At 40.2% G+C, this 16,720-nt stretch overlaps 2 protein-coding genes across 2 annotated transcripts; one reads left to right on the forward strand and one right to left on the reverse strand.

The window, feature by feature from the left end:
- Positions 1-2,538: 2,538 nt before the first annotated feature.
- On the reverse strand, positions 2,539-4,860 carry LOC137959758 (uncharacterized). The gene is made up of 6 exons (XM_068807103.1): positions 4,535-4,860; positions 4,016-4,109; positions 3,862-3,929; positions 3,716-3,772; positions 3,005-3,253; positions 2,539-2,856 (listed from the first exon to the last, which is right to left on the reverse strand). Exons 1-6 carry the CDS (start codon positions 4,652-4,654, stop codon positions 2,737-2,739), a joined length of 708 nt encoding a protein of 235 aa, XP_068663204.1. The 5' UTR covers positions 4,655-4,860; the 3' UTR covers positions 2,539-2,736.
- Positions 4,861-13,972: 9,112 nt separating this feature from the next.
- Positions 13,973-14,624, forward strand: LOC137959317 (protein SMALL AUXIN UP-REGULATED RNA 51-like). The gene is made up of 2 exons (XM_068806725.1): positions 13,973-14,423; positions 14,584-14,624. The coding sequence occupies exons 1-2, from the start codon at positions 13,973-13,975 to the stop codon at positions 14,622-14,624; spliced, it is 492 nt and encodes a 163-aa protein (XP_068662826.1).
- The last annotated feature ends 2,096 nt before the right edge of the window (positions 14,625-16,720 follow it).

A 16,720-nucleotide genomic window follows, 5' to 3' on the forward strand; every position in this document is an offset into this window, starting at 1 on the left:
TGTTGACGACTTCATGTGCACTGAAAAACAGTTTCCAGTGTTAGTGCCCCAACATGAGAAAAACATAAAAAAATAAGAGAATTTCTAAACCTTTACAGTGCACTTAATTACAACATAATCCTTAAATCCCAAATTAGGTAAAACAACCATTATTACTACACGAATAAGTTATTTAATGTATAATTAAATATATTAATATATTTATTAATTGAATTAGATATTTTATTATGCATTAATATGGTAATTACATGAGGCAATGAAATACATATATGATTAATTACAAATAATAAATAAATAAAATTATAAATAAAAAAATGAAAGTAATACGTTGAGTTATTAATTTATTAATAACATATGATATACTTTAACCTAAAAATGAATAATTTAAGAGAAAAAAATGATCTAATCATAACTTTAACACACTATATATTTTTACATAATATATTTTATGTATTATTAATTAATAATATATTATCACAAAATTTAAAACCATTGGTTTAATTAACTATAGCAATTGGATAATTATGCCAAAATAATTTATCAAATATTTATTTTAACAATATTTTAATTATGACTATTAAATCACTATTTTAATATAGTAATTGTAAAATAAAAATAATTATTTTATAAATAAAAATTATAAATTAATAATTTTTATGAAGATAGATTAATTTTTCCTAACTTAGGAAAACTTAAACCATCTTCGTCTGCCTCAGCGGCGAGCCAGCGGGCAACGGCGATGGCGAAGGGGATGGGCTAGTAGACAAAGGCGACGGCGGCGGGCAATGCTGATAGAGGCGGCGCTCCGACGGTACACCGAGAGGGAGAAGAGAGGGAGGCCGAGAAGCTCTGCAATAGATGCTCGACCTCCCGTGCTCTGTGACGAAGGTCAAGAGGGAGAGGAGAGGGAGGATGGCTGTTAAACCTAAGTTGATGGCTCAAATCAAAGCCGAATGGGAAAATCGATGATGAGTCGAAGTAGAAATTAAAAAAATCGAAGCCCAAATGTCAAAATTGAGCAGGGGGTTTAGAGGGAGAGAGAGTCCGAGATGGAGAGCAAGATGCCGAAAGGACGTTCGCAGCGCGATGGACGTCGTAGAGAGGGATATCGGAGAGGGACGGTGGAGACGAGAAAGGGAGCAGAGAACGAGAGAGGGCTGTGGGAATGAAAGAGGGTTGCGGGAATGAAATGGCAGAGAGGGTGTGCGGCAGAGAGAGAGCCCCACGCGAGAGTCATGTAGACGATTCTCAAAATCGGGCAAAAAACACTTTCCGCTATTTACTCTTGGGACATGAACTCCTGAGTCATGTATGTTCATGTATATGACATGAATTTCAGCGCTCCCTAACGACAACAGGACATGAATTGCATAATGCGCATGAAGATCATGTCCTGAGTCATGTGCACTAACCCCCCTGAGCAAGCTTTGGAAATAGGATTCCTTTCCTGCTTTGTCTTCTCGTCCTATTCCTTTGTCTTCTCCTCGTATTGTCGATAACCATCAAGAAACACCTGCAGCATACCATCATGAAAACTGCCACTTTCCGAAACTCATTGGCGGATTCTGCCTCTGTACCTTCTCCCGCTAGCTCGATTGGGTCCGATTCGCCTATCACACGTGGGTGTTCTCATTTGAGCAATGTTCTAGAGCCTCCCTTCACCGGATCCTCCTCTCTCTACAGTTGCTGATCTTTTGCTCTTGTTTTCCTCGCAGTGAGGTTGCCAACGGTGGAGTCGAGGAAATTCAAGAGAAAAACTTTGTCGGAAGCGTCTGAAAGAGCGGAGCCCAGATCTCCTACCGTATCTGACTGATTGGTTTTTTCTCTTTGTTTATTTATTTGTGATATTAGTAATGCGATTGTGTAATGGTAGAAAACAAATGTTAATCACTGAGAAATGTTCTCATTATCCGCAAAAGGAAACTAGGAATCGAAGATCGTCTCCAATTGGTGTAGCGTTTCCGCGTCCTGAACAAAACGTTACTCCTTGGTATTATATAGGTTTTGTGATCATGCTGGGCGTTTTTCAACTCCAATTTCTTCCTCCCTCTCTCTGCTTGAAATTCTAACTTCTCCTCTCCTTTCCTATGTACTCGATCTGGGTTGTGTTCCTCGATGTTGCAGAGATATGCGAATCTTTCCTTAAAACGAAATTATCAAGCTATTCACCGAAAATTGGATTCTTATGAGAATCTGCCCCTAATGAGATATATTGTGTTCATCGTCTTACAGGATTGTTATCAGTGCTCTGGATCGGTAGGAAAGAGATGCTCGATTTTGTGAACAAGGCACCTGCGATGAGGCCGGCTCTGCATCTTTCGTGTTCCCCTCCGTTTCCTGTAATGGATTCTTTTGTTTATCATCCACATTATTTTGTATTCCATTTTACCGATTGTTTTGTATTACCATTTATCCAACAACAAAAACTAATAATCAGATAATGAAAGAAATATTAACAAAATTATTTAAAATTGAAAACTAGATTAGAGAAGGAAAGTTCAAGCATTTGCAGAATATAAATATTGCAGAGATAAGTAATTAAATAAAAAATTTTATTCTCATTCTCTTTCCGTTTAATTTAATAAACTATAAAGGATCGGATAAACTGACAAAATCGACGCCCTATCCATGGACCCGAAGCCATGAGCAGCGATTGTCATCGGAGCGAAGAAAACCCGCTCTCCCACCTCATCCAGTGTCAACCCTGTAACGAAAACACAACGATCGACCTTGACTTCACGCGGAGACCCCGGCGTCTCGTGAGGATACGTCCTGCCCAGACGACACCTTCTGTTTTCTCCCGCTCCTGCGTTTCCCTCCCGAGCCGCGCCCCGCCGATTCTTCTTGGCTGTTCGCCTGCCATATCAGAACCAGACAGACACCATCAATCTCCCCGGATTCAAAAGTTTTTTTTTCGGAAAGTATACAGACAACTTTTTAATCAAAATTCACATTAGTTACTTAAAACTTTGACTGCAGAAGTGAGGGAGTAATCGAACTTTACCCCGAGAGAGAAAGTCCGGTTGGCTTCCATCGCCGAATAATCCGAAAAACTATAGACCTTGTCTGTACCGGAAGTCATGTCAGGACAATTTCTTTTGTTACTGCTACTGCTGGTGTAAGAACACGAAGTCCACGAACTGGAAGCCTTCCCGTTACCACTGCTATCGCTTTCAGAAGCACCGTAACTGCCTCGTTGAAACATTTCCTCGAATAGCTCCTGCAGTTCTTCGAAGCTACCATTACCGCTTCCCTGCAAATTCCAAGTTACCCAAGGGAATCAACGACACTGTACAAAAATTCAGAAAATTCGACTCGTCTAGAGTAGAAACGATGCCGGGATGCAACATCACTCACGAGTAACTTCCTTCGCCGGAAAAAATAAAAACTCCTTGTTGTCTAGTGCCCGAGGACGCTCCGATTCACTGGTCCCCCAGCGCAACCCAGAACTCGAAATCGCTCGAGAAGCTTCCGGAGGCTGCATCTAGAGCCTCCCTCCGAAGTTTATGGCCACAGTTGGCCCAAGGGTTACAATCCGACGCGCACGCTAGCATTCACTACCAAAATGCGCACCCTGCGCACGTTAGGGACTCAGCAATGGTCACGCCTCATCTCTTATATGCGCTGTCTTAGGAATCTCCAAACTCGGAAAGAAAACGCTAAGTTGGACGGCTCCGCATAGAGCGCAAGTTAGTGGAGGAGGACAAGAACTTACATTTTCATTCGTTTGGCTCATCATCGCGGCCATCTCCCCAATGAAATCGCCCATCCCCTGTTCAATCGAATATGTTTGGATTGATTACAGAAAGAAATTTCACCGAGTAAACTCAATCCGTTCGGAGTAGCAGACTTCTTACTTACTTCTTCGTCATCATCGTTCTCATAGACTCCTACATCGTACAGGAATCTCTTATTCGCGTCCGAAAGCACTGCAAAACAAAGAAAATCATAGATGTTTATCGACATCGTTCTGCTTATGGATTGGAAGAGAAAAGGACAGGGGTCAGGTGGTTACCGGAATACGCTTCCTGTATCGCCTGAAACTTCTTCTTCGACTCTTCGACGAATTTCGTATTTCCAGACGCAGAGCATCGATCCGGATGCCATCTCTGTTAAGAAAGCAATTCATATTACTTGAAATATATTCAGCAAACCGATCCGCTTTTAAATTGACTTTCTTAGAGATGTCTTAAAAAGATACCAACTTTCGCACAGAGACACAAGATGAACGAGGAAAATTCCCGACGTCGACTTTGACGAGTTGTAAGAATTCACAAAAAGAACGAGATCCCCACCCTCTGTTCCTTGGAAAGGAAAGATCCGATCCAAAGATGTTAACTATGAGAAGCTGAATGGACGAATAGTCGATTTTGTGCACTGTAATTCTTTACGTAAAAAAGATTTTAGAAAAAAAAACGAAAATAAAGACTCCAACGATCGCTCACAAGAAGGGAAGAAAAGAAACAATCGATCCCAAACATGGGAGAGAGCGCCCAGAAAGAAATCAAAAGCAAAAAAGGGTGTTTATTCGAACCATGGCCAGTTTTTTATAAGCATTCCTCAGCTCCGCTGGCGAGCACTCCTTCTTGAGCCCCAAAACGGCGTAGAAGTCCTGGTAAAAGACCTCGTTCTTCTCTTCCCCTCCGGCAGCCATTAGGTGTTAAAAAACAGTAAATAAACGGAGAAGACGGTAATGTCGTCGAATTTCCTGCCGGAGAGAGCCTTAAGACAGCGGAAGAAGCACCGAAATCATTAAATCTACATCTTGGTAGCAATTTCGCACACGAAAACTTTAGCACTTCCGTGCCAGAAAGGGGAGGAAGGGACTTGAGAAGCCCCAAGAAGGCTAAGAGCTTCGGAATCTTCCAGAAACAGGAACTTATATAATGCATCCAGGATATAGTCGACCCGTTGGATGGTGTCAAATGCACGGACAGGATGGTCGACGCATATAGATATTTTTTTTTTGGCGTCTCCAGAAAGTTCCACCTCCCCTCCTCTGGTCATGTTTGACGGCGCATTTTAAAAAGCACTGGACGAGGCTCGTGGGACCCCGCCGGGAGTTAATAACAGAAAGGTGCCGGCCTGAAACTTGTCTCTTCCACCACCCACACTCGATCAGGAAATAGCAAACGTGCCACTCGTGTCACTAATCCCCGTCTAGATGATAATCCACATGAGTTGAATAGGAACCTTTTTTTACAATTCTTTGTGATTTTTGTAATTCCTTGGGAGCTGGTCCGGACCTGTCTCTACGTGAAGTGTCGGAATTGATACAATAAAGGATTATGGTAGATGTAGAATGGAATCACAGAGTTATGATAAGATAAATATAACAAATGATAAATCCAATGATAGGTCACATATTAAATAGGCTAATTTTGTATCATAGTAACTAAAATTGTGAACTTGTATTGGTTTGTTTTGAGGGTTCTTGAAAGCAAAAGGACTGGCGGGAAAGAGCAACAACAATTGTTGCAATTAGGGCTGACATAATTACATCGTTCGATGAAGATATATAGAAGAGCAACGGTACGGGTAATGGCTAGGGCGAACGGAATTGAAGAGAATACATTATCTGGTGAAGAGATGTGAAAGATTAGCGATATTGGTAACGACTGGACAAACAAAATCACATCATCTGATGAAAAAATGTGGAAGAGTAACAACATTGGTAGATGTAGAAGAGCAACGACATTAATAGGAGTTAGGCCGAATAGAATCGAATAGAAAGAATCATAGTAACAATATTGGTAATAGTTGAGAAGAGCAACAAAATTGGGAACGGCTAGGAACAGCGACATTGGTAGGGATTGGCAGATGGAATAGGAGAGCAAATCATGTTGGTGGTTACTCTTGAGAGGGTGTGGCAAAGAGTAAATTAGTTATCCTATGTTACATATAGAAATGAACCACACTAAAGGTGTCATTTATATATCATAGAATAAAAAAAATACAAAAAAATACAATATATAATAAATCCAATAGAATCTTATTAAAAGATTAGGCTTATCCATTGTCCCGTTGTCTGGGTAATAATGTCGGAGACAGGCGATGGCTTGCTGAAACAAAAAAGGCATTCGGATCGTCGTCGTTAGTGGGAGTGGGACGCAGTTGGCTCTACTGTGAATTGGAAAGTCGTCGAGTGCCAAGGTTCCATGCTGCAACACGTCTTTTCGAGAAAAGGATGGTCGACCCCACAGCTTTTCGCCTGGTTTTTCTTTTACAGAGTATTCACCACCCACTGACGCGAAGACAGTCGCAACTTGTCTTTATTCTTCAAAAGTCATTAGAACTTTGATGTAGCTGCGCGTCCCGTCGTTGCAAGATAGATAAAATATCCCTTTCCAGTCTCTCTTCATTTGGGCTCGACTGCCGGTTAAATCCCTTTCCAGTCTTTGATTCGCCGGTGGGCAAACAAGCAGCTGGATTTTCGGAGAAAGATGAGGTCGCGATGCATTTGGTCGTCAAGTGAGGTTTGAAAAGACTAATAAGGGATCACGTGAAGGGCAGAATCCCACTAGAGAGAGTTGAGATGACAAGTGGAGATGTAGACTCTATCTATCTGCATGTGGCCAACTCTCTTGCCTTCTTCCATGATTCTGGTGGAACGGAAGGGGCACGTCCTCACGAGCCCTTGTTCCGACGAGGCTGCGATTATGCCGTGGGAGTTGGGAGGCGGCGGTACCGGGTGTACAACTTGAGCAGATGCTAATATGCGCCTCCCTCCCTCTCTCCTGTGTCCTGGTCTTCTCCTCCCTAGCTGTCCATGGAGCCCACGGCTCTCAAAATCATAAAAGTTAAAGAGGTTGAAATGCAAACAACCAAGAATGATGAAAACGGCAACGTTAGAGAGATCTGTTTCTGTCGCTGAAGCTTTTGGTGAAAAGACGAATCAAGTAGCATTTGTATAATGTCCCTCACATGCTACTTTCGATTATTTATCACCCCAGATAAAAGTATCATTGATTTGCTTTATCAATTAAAAACCAGCTTGCAATCTTATCAAAGATCTTTTTAATCATGATATCGTTTTTTTTTTTTAATATCAAGATTTTTGCAACTGAGGTACTGATCCCAGATTCTATCAAAAGCTCAAAACCATACTTGTTACCTGAAAATTTCAATTCCAGCATCCATGCAAAGATCTAGAAAACCCACCAGAACACTCACCCTGAGGTAACAAACTCATTAGAATTTCAGGCTCTATCAAAACCTCCCCCAGCCCGACGGGGTTATACCAGGATTCATGCAGTTTCTGAAGTTGTTCCTTACTTGCAACCTGTCGAGCATGGTTACTGAGAGACTCATTCAAGGGTTGCTAAACTTGAGCCTGACCTTCCTTTCCTGCATAATCTTCTGGCGACCTTCAAAATAATCGAAGTCCTTTCAGCATCTCAAGGCCCTGTTCCAATTTCACCTGCGCAGTTGAAATAGTGAAAGTTCAACAAATGTTTTACCAAAGAAGTGCAAATAAAAAACTTGGCCTAAATTGCACAGAACGATGCTAGTAGTGAAATCAGCAAAATCTCATAATGAAATGTACAACCACTGTGTACTTGTTATGGAGGAGAAGAAGCACTATACTTCCTGCTCTACTGTTGGTCACAGGTTTGTTAACATTATTTTCGAGGATAATATGCTGAAACTGACTATTTGGAACATCTTTTATAATATGCCATTTAACAGGAAATTGGCCACTCCAATTATCTTGCTGCCAGTAGTCCACACTCTTATCAAAGTCAACTGGCCCCATCATCTCAGCCACCTCACAAAAGTGTGGACTGGCATTTACCTGCAAGTACATTTGAACTTGGCTAAAACATTGTTTTTATTTTGACTGATAAGACGAACCCAACTTATGATCAACAATTCAGCTGGATGGAGAAGATTGCCTAGCTAAAACCGTTTAAGTGACATACGAAGTACTTCTAGTAATTTAAAGAGAGAGTTCATACAGACAAGAAAAGAAAGATCGGGCAGGGGGAGTCATTCCCCTTTGCCGCACAATAAGCTGCATCAAATCTTCTGTTTCCATTGACAGATATTTGATGCTCTTGTGGACATTATCTTCACTATATGATTTAATTATGAAAAAATTAGCATCTCTGTAGTCTGTTGCAAAGTCTGGTCAACTCGCTTAGTGCATTGGCTGTCGATTCACTGTTGTTGACATCTGCAGATGGACTTAGGACTGGGACAGAAATCTTTTGTCCTAGATGCCCTTGGACCTCTATTTTGCTCAGTCAGGACATCAAGAATTCCATTACAATTACACACTGAGTAGAGCCCCTCCCTCTTCTCCTACTTTTATTAATTATAAGAGAGCTTCTGCCATTCATAGCCAAGCCAGAATTAGACACACCAAATTCAGTGTCTTGATACATGCCCCCATGTTGGTGATAGTAGTGCATAATTATCTTGTGGAAGTTTCATGAAAATCAAATAGTCAAATTGTAGAAGTTGAGGGTGTGATGAGACGTCGTCGGGAGGAACGCTCCCCCTCACGACTCATCTTCCCCAAGCATCGTTGCCTGAGGAAGTTTCTGAACCACCTCTACTGCTGCCCACTGGTGCGAAGCCAGGGCTCTTGTCGGCAATAGCCACCATGACGACAAGGCCCTCCAACTCTCCTGGCGCCGTTGAGGAGTCCCCTACCGAGAAATCGAAAGACAATCTTTTCGATCTCGATCTCGACCTCGACCAAGCTGCACCGGAGGAAGATGGGCGTTGGTGTACGACAAAAGGAAGAAATTCGGAGAAGAAAGGTAAACGGAAAGAAGGGGAAGCATCGTGGGCCTGTGGAGACTCTGAAATCTCGTTGGAGCTGAAGTTAGGGAGATTCGACAAGGTTATACGCCTAACCATCAGAAATGGAAGAAGGTCTTTCATCTCGATTCCTCTGACTGCAGTCTCCGATTTCACGCAATGTTTCGAGGATGGGGATTCGGCGAGAGCACCCCGACTCCGGGAGATCAGAGTAGGAGAAATCTCTTTCTCCCTCTCGGTGTTCCGAAAGAAGGGGATTCGGGAGCTCAAAATCGTCCAGAGAAGGGGGACGCTAATCATGGTTCGAACCTATCTCCCAAAGTTTTTCGGAACCTCGTCTTGTTATTTTTAGAAGTCCAACTGACTTGCAGAAACAAACCATACCATTCCAGCGCTAAAAGAGAGAAGTTATGGGCAAACGAACCCGTAGTTGTCAGTGATTGAGGCGAAAAGGTGGCAGGTGGCAATGAACCCAAAGACCTGTAGCCATCTGGCCAATCCGTCCAAGGCCCAAATCCGAATGGATCAAACCCTAGTCTCAAGTCATGAAAAAGAGTGTCAGAGCAGCTTATGATCAAACATAATACAGGAAAATAACCAGAAATGGATGGTGACAGTCTCTTTAGTCCAAACAGCATACCATTAGCATTGGAAGATTCCGTAAGAAAAGCACCTCGTGGATCAACACCAGCTGGTATTGGAAGTTCTGGCTGAGAAACTGAAGTCTGTGAATTAATGTAAGGCATTTTAGGTGGCACAGGCTGCTGATAGTAAGGACCAGTGAATGGAGCTTGTTGTGCAGAGTACATTTGACCACAACGATTTCCATTCACTGGTACTTACTATCCACAGCCTGTGCCAGAGTACATTTGAATATCTCCTCTCTCTGAAGGCATGGGGGATGTGGCAGAGGAATAAGGTCCATATGGCATTTTGAGGATTGTAACCATAACCAGAGACGAGAACAAGAGATGGAGTCCCATTATAAAGGCCCTGCAAGATCACAGAAAATTGAAAATCGAAAAGAAACTCCAACCATGTAGGAAGAAAAGAACTCAATTCTTGGATTAATCGAGACGCAACTGCAACAAATCAAATCAAGCAAAAGCCACTTGATACCGATATTTCACATACTCTGCTGATCTAGAAAACGAACAACGGATTTTTCTTGCAGAACCAAACCAATTCACATTTAAATAAAATTTTTAAGCAAAGCCTAACCGAATTGCACATATGAGATACCGACTCTTGGTCAAAACAACCCAGAGAAGCGCCACAAGATTCCATCGAAAACACATAATTCTCTTCCCCCGTCGCCGAAAACGCAATAATCCATCATCATAACACGAAAACAAAGAAAAAACATTCACGGACGCTTGACAAAGAAAAGACTCTCCACCAGGTCAACCGAATATGACACAAGAAAACAAAGTTAAAACCGAAAGACTGGAAAGACCGAAAAATCAAAGGGGATCTTCTCTTACCAGTCGTAAGAATTCGATCCTGTCCTTGTTGCGTTGCTGCCATCAATCGGAGATCCGGTCTGTGGATTCTAGCGATACTTATACCCATCCGACGTTCCCAGGAGGAGGGTTTTAGGTGTTGGGAAGGGAAACAGCGAGGGGTTTATGCTCTCTGTCGTGTGTTTTTAAACAAAGGGAGTGGCGAGCAAGGTTTGCGCGCCATTTCGGGTACTAGAATTTTGATACGAGGGTATTGCCGTCAATTGCATGAACAACTGCGGGCGCACATGGAGCCCACTAGAAAAAATTAATTCCATCAAGCTCATTCTCTTCGATCATTCATGCTTAAACATCTGGAATTTTTTTTTCTCATGCGGAGAAGGGTAATTTCCCATATTAAAAATAAATTATAATTTTTTATTTTACTTTTTAATTTTTTATTTATTCTTTAATAGGTTCTCTAGTGCCTAGAATGCTAGAGGAATTGGTTTCAAAAACCAAAAATTTAGAAGGGGAGTGCTAGATTAGAGCGGGAATCTAGTCCTTTGTATTGAATCTCTTGGGAGATCGGAAATCATGTAATTGAGATTACACGTAGCTTAAGAGTGTCGGAATTTTTTTTGTAATTTCCAGCTATTAGAGTATACTGTCTTTTAAGGTTGTTTCTATGATAATTTTTGAAGAAGATGTTCATGGAAGTGAATGACAATTATGCACACATCGTAATTGTTAAAGGTAAGTTGAAGGTGGCATCATATATTTCTATGGAAAACCAAACTTTACTCAAAGAAATAAGAAAATGATCAGAAAAAGGATAATCCTTCAATAGTCTTATCCTCAATACATTCTCTAGTAGTGGTAGACTAAGAGACACACAAATTCTAAATAGTCAATCTTTTTTTACTTGTATTTATATAAAGTTTGGTTTACCACATAAAAACCTCTTGAGAGTAGTGAAGATTTTTCTGGGGAATCACATAATTTGATAATAGTTAGAACCAAATCAATGCATATAAAAAACACATGATAGGACATATTGAAACCTAATGGATGTTTGTCATGTTTCTAATTTTGAAAATTCGATATCCCAGGGTACTTTAGACTCTATAGGATGATGCATATATGCAATTAAAGGTAGAGTATAGAAGGTTTAAAAAGGTACTCATTATGTGTTGCAGGGGAAAAAAGGGTAATTAGTAGAGCTAAGAGGAAGATTAGTGGAAGGTTGAGTTACTGCTACCTCAGACAATGACCATATATGTTCGTAGTCGTCATAAATGTGCAAGAGTTCATAGTTCATAGTTGCCCATTAGGGTGTTTGGAGAAGAAGAGAAAGTAGTAGTAGAATTTAGAAATTAGAGTTCAAGTTTGATTAGGTTCTATATAAAGTTTATTAATCTAATTAATTTTTATATTTCTATTCAAATTAGGTGTATAATCATCATGTAGTTAAGTTAGGAACCTTACTTGGTATAATGAAATTGCCTAGCTCTCAAAGGCATCCTTCAAAGCCATATATAAAGATTTCTTGAGAACTTGGAGGATTTTTCAATTAAACAAAGATCACCAGATGTTAAACAAGACAAATTCCCTTTATGTAGGTGTGGACTAGCCTTCATTTCTTTTAAAAGAAAGTATACTTATGAGTCAATGTCCTCCATGTATCTACAAATTACATTATGCTACTGAATTTAATTTATGTGTTGAAGAGCAATTATGGAGGAGTTTTACATGACTCTCATAGCAAAAAGTCTCACAAAGTCAAAATTAATATGGTGGGGGTCTAAGAGGAGCCTCACAGGAGGAGGTCTCATATAAGAGTCTCAGTTAAAGGTGTTTTAGTTTTGTTAGTCTTCTATTTATGTTTAATTATTTAATTATTTTAGGACTCGTATTTTATTGTTTTAACTTTGGGTGTAACTGGGACAAGGGTAATTTAATTGTAATTGGAATGTACTTGTTTCTTCTATTATAAATAGAGGCTGTTGTACTCAAATTACAATAAGGTAGTGAAATATTTCTCTTTTCCATAAATTCAACATGGTATCAGAGCAAGCTCTATGAGTTGACTCGATCAACCTATATAAATAATGTGATATTTTCCTAATCCATCATCTCAAGTACTTTAGGTTCATATTCTATCTTTTTTCTCTGTACCATGTCCCAATACTTGTTGGTTTCTTAGCATTCGTACCTCCATACTAAGGTTTTCATATTATAAAGTATATATTGATGGAAAAATATTTGAATCTACTTTCTAACACAAAACGAATTTGGGCAATCATAGTTTTCTAAAAAGATAAATTGATATTTAAACCAATAAATATCATTCTATAAGAGAGGTTCGAGCAGCAATAGAGAGCTTCAACTTTCGAGTTGTTTTATACCATCGAGAACGAGACTTTATATAGAGAATTATATATAAAAATAAATATATATAAGCCTATGAGAGAATTTTTTCATGAGAAACGTAATTAATCAGTGCGGAATCAACGGGTTCTTTCATCGCTCTTCAGGGAGAGAGACCAACCGGGTGGTTTGGTGAGAGCAGAAAACACAAAATAGCCACGCAATCTCTTCAGATTTGTTTTTAGTATGAGAAAAAGCCGGCCTTGAGATTTTGCTTTAAATATAATTTTCTTATTTCTGAGTCTTATATTTCTATCTAATCCGGGAGCTGGTCGCGAACACCACAGAAATCTCTCGTATCCGCTTGTCCGAGAGAGAGTGGATGGATTATAAATGTGATATCGGCGGACAAGGTGAAAAAGTGAGATCAAAATGTTTACTGTTCCGATTTCTTGACCTCTCTCTGCGTCACTTTCCCTAGCTCCCTTCTGATTCCTCTTTCTCATGACGGATTTGTGCTACTTTCAACACAGGTATGGCAGAAACGTTATCTTTCCTTTCTTTTTAATTGTCTTTGAGCCTCATATTTCCTCGTCTCTGATGTCCGCCTTGATTTAGATCCGGATATTTTCACAGTTCTTGATTTTCGGTTTTTGGAACTATGTTGTTGTTCTCGTGGAAAGAAATGTGCGGGAGAAGAGTCGTACTCCACATGCACTGCGATCTGTAGGCGTCGATCGGTGTCTCACGTTTTCACGCTCGACGTTTGATTTCGTAATGGAAAAAAAGCTGATCTGATTGTTTCTTTTCTTCTCTCCAATTCCATGGATCTAACTAGGACGGATAAAGAACTTGTCTCTGTTAGAATCGAAAATTTGAATAATTTTCTGAAACGAGGAAGCGTAGTTTCTTTCTTTCATTTTTTTATTCACAAGTGATGTATTCACACAAATTTCTCTTGCTTTGGAATTTTTGCACTGAAATTTGGGGAATAGTCGTTCAAACGATGATGATCCTCCAACTATCTGTTCATTTTTAGCTTTCTTTCGTTGTCGAGCTTCATTCTTGAATGACATCATGCCATGTCTAAGGCATTGCCGCCGTTTTTGAGGGAAAAATGCCTTGCGTCCATTCATATGCGTTATGCCCGCAAGGTCTCGTGGAACTGGATCCCCTGACTCAAAAAATCCCAAAAATATAATAATTTTTTTATTGATTAATTTTAATTTTTTTGCAATATTAGTTTGTCTTTTTTTTTGCATGCATGCATGCACGTGGACACTTCTTTTAAAAAAAAAGCGTACCAATAGGTGCCGCTCTATCTGATGCTGCAAGGTTCTCGGAAACTTGACGTCCCCATCATCCCTTAACTTCATCCTGGCTTCTTCGCCATGGTCAACGACGGTGGAGGCCCCAAGGTGACCGGAATCCGGCAGATAGTTCGATTTAGGGAACTTCTTCACAAATGGCACTCCATTTCTCTTAGAAGACCCAAAGGCGAGAAATGCAGAAAGTTCTTGGGTATCTCTCCATCCATGAATAAACGCCTCAGAGACTCCTGCGTCATCGGTGAGTCTGACGAAGAAAATTGTGGCCAGAGCCCGGAGGACCTGCCAGACATCCCAAAGGGGTATCTTGCGGTTTATGTAGGACCCGAGCTACGGAGATTTATCATTCCCACCACCTACCTGAGCCTCCCAGTTTTCAAGGCATTGCTGGAGAAGGCTGAGGAGGAGTTTGGATTCGATCCCAATGGCGCCCTCACCATCCCCTGCGAGATTGAGACCTTCAAGTACATTCTTCAGGCACTTGGCCACAACCAGAAGTCCCAAGATGACGAGCGTAAGTTTCCACTAACTGCCTTCTCTTTTACATGCTCTAGAATTTTCATATTTAAATACAATTCTCCTGTTAAATTATCTTTAAGTATAGCGAGAATGTCAAAAAATTATAATAATATTCTCTGCTTTTCTAGAAGTCTTATCAAAAGTCTAATTTGCAGGGATTGATAATTTATCCAAAACCATTAATGGGTGGGATTAATAATTTACCCCGATGATTTTTTTTTTTAAATTCTGTTGTTGGCTAATCATATGAAACCTCCTTTTCTCGCTCTATTGCAGAAGAAAACGACAGTTCCAATGCTTAATGGTCTCATGGATTTGTATAGAGTTGAAGAGGGTCGGGCATATTACCTTGCTGGTTGTAAATTGATTTCTGTACTGTAGGGAGCTTTAGATAGTCTTTTGGTTGTGTTTGGCCGGAAATCTAGCCTGTGCTTTTTAGCAATCCTGGCAACGAATGTTGAGTGATTGAGATGAGCAGTAGATACATTTGGGTTTTCCATTGGAATCTCGACAGAATGTGTCCGACAGGATCTTTTCTTACTCCCATAATCTGATGTTTGAGCGATTGTGAGATTCTTCAAACATGTTTTCCTACTCCCATTTATGCAGATCAGTCTGCATTCTTTCTTTTATATCTTTAATGGCTTCGAAAGATCTTATTTATCATATAATTGGTGACAGAGATTGTCATCGTCTAGTAAAAGTATTCTCCATAACAATTCGATATCGTCTTCCAAGATGGATTGTGTTACCGATTCCCTTTGTCATGTAATAGAGCTATTCGTCCTTTCTGTGGATTTAAACTTGAGCCGATCATTTACCGAGTCTAGCGACTGAAACTGGTTCGTTCAACTGTAATAGTTTAGGATATTGAAGTGCCGCTGTCCTTGGCTAAAGTAGTGTTAAGGCACAGCATTTGGCCATTCCATAAACCAGCTGCGACATTAGGAATGACCGCCCCTTTAAAGTGAAGAAGGATAACATGACTGCTTGGGAAAAAAAAGCATCTATATACTCTATATAAAACCTTGTGCAAGAATACGGCAATAAGTTATACTTAAAAGATACTTCGCGATTGCAAATGTAATCAAATGTTGTACTACAGGATTATACTATCTCACGTACGAATGTGTATCTCCGTAAAATCCAAGCATTTGGTCAGTTGGATTGCTTTTGAGGAGTTTCTACTTACAAGGAATTCTCAACTTTCACACATAATTGGACTCCTTAAAACCAGCAGGTTTACCGTATCTAGGAGATGGATTCTTCAAAGTCCTAGTTCATCAAGGACTTATAGCTTCTCACGAATTTCTGTCGACTGGCTTCTTGAGATGAAATCTGCCATGGCCTGCATGAAATCTGCAATCTATCCTTTAAGTGGAGGAGCTTTTTGTCACAGGTAACGATGGAGTTGATGCTTCTATTGTTAGATTTAGAATCTCAAGGTAACACTGTAGATAATTAGCACTAGAGAGAGAGAGAGAGAGAAGCTGAAGGTGAAGCTGAAGATGAGAGGAAGGAGAGGAAGAAGAGTGAGAGAAGAGAAGAGAGAGTCCAAAGTTGAGACAAGGTTTGAGTGAGAAGGAGGGAAGGAGGATTAGGTTAAGTTACATCCTAATCCTCGTCCTTAATATATTTATATCAATGAGAGAAACAATAAGTACAACATTACCTTTTACCGTAAAAAGGGAGAGAAATGGACAAAAATCAAAGGTAAATTACAACATGCCACTATACTTCGATCTTAACTTCCAACACTCCCCCTCAAGGTGGGGGAGATAAAATATCGTAGATACCCAGCTTGCGCATATAGTGGTCTGAATCTTGGTTATGACTAGTTTCGTAAGTATGTCTGCCACCTGTCTTTGAGATGAAACATGTCTGAGAGATAAAATACCAGTTTGAAATTTCTCTCGTATAAAATGATAATTTACCTCAATATGTTTAGCTCTCTCGTGAAAGACTGAATTTGAAACAATATGAATGGTTGCCTATTTGTCACAATATAGTTCCATAGAGGCAACTCTATAAAACTCCAATTTAGTAAGAGGTAATCTGATCCATAGACGCTCACTGATTGTATGAGCCATAGTTCTGTATTCTGCTTCCACATTGAATTTAACAACAATATTTTGTTTTTTGCTTCTCCATGTAACCAGGTTACCTCCAACTAAAGTGCAATACCTAGAAGTAGACATCCTGTCATCAGGTGATCCAACCCAATTTGCATCCATGAAACCTTCAATATTTAAGTGACCGTGATTTTTATAGGGAATTCCCTTCCCTGTAGTT

Source organism: Aristolochia californica, unplaced genomic scaffold (assembly GCF_029961685.1).
Source record: "Aristolochia californica isolate CCGP_79_NKW_82.1479 unplaced genomic scaffold, dmAriCali1.0.hap1 SCAF_3, whole genome shotgun sequence".
NCBI lineage: Eukaryota > Viridiplantae > Streptophyta > Magnoliopsida > Piperales > Aristolochiaceae > Aristolochia > Aristolochia californica.

Excerpts from the sequence above, each read along its gene's own strand:
- LOC137959317 (XM_068806725.1), top strand. The coding sequence starts at position 13,973 with ATGGTCAACGACGGTGGAGGCCCCAAGGTGACCGGAATCCGGCAGATA. Across the intron at positions 14,424-14,583 it reads GAAGTCCCAAGATGACGAGC|GGATTGATAATTTATCCAAA; the intron begins GTAAGTTTCCAC and ends TCTAATTTGCAG.
- LOC137959758 (XM_068807103.1), bottom strand. The coding sequence starts at position 4,654 with ATGGCTGCCGGAGGGGAAGAGAAGAACGAGGTCTTTTACCAGGACTTC. Across the intron at positions 4,110-4,534 it reads CTTATAAAAAACTGGCCATG|AGATGGCATCCGGATCGATG; the intron begins GTTCGAATAAAC and ends CTTTCTTAACAG. Across the intron at positions 3,254-3,715 it reads TGAGCCAAACGAATGAAAAT|GGAAGCGGTAATGGTAGCTT; the intron begins GTAAGTTCTTGT and ends TGGAATTTGCAG.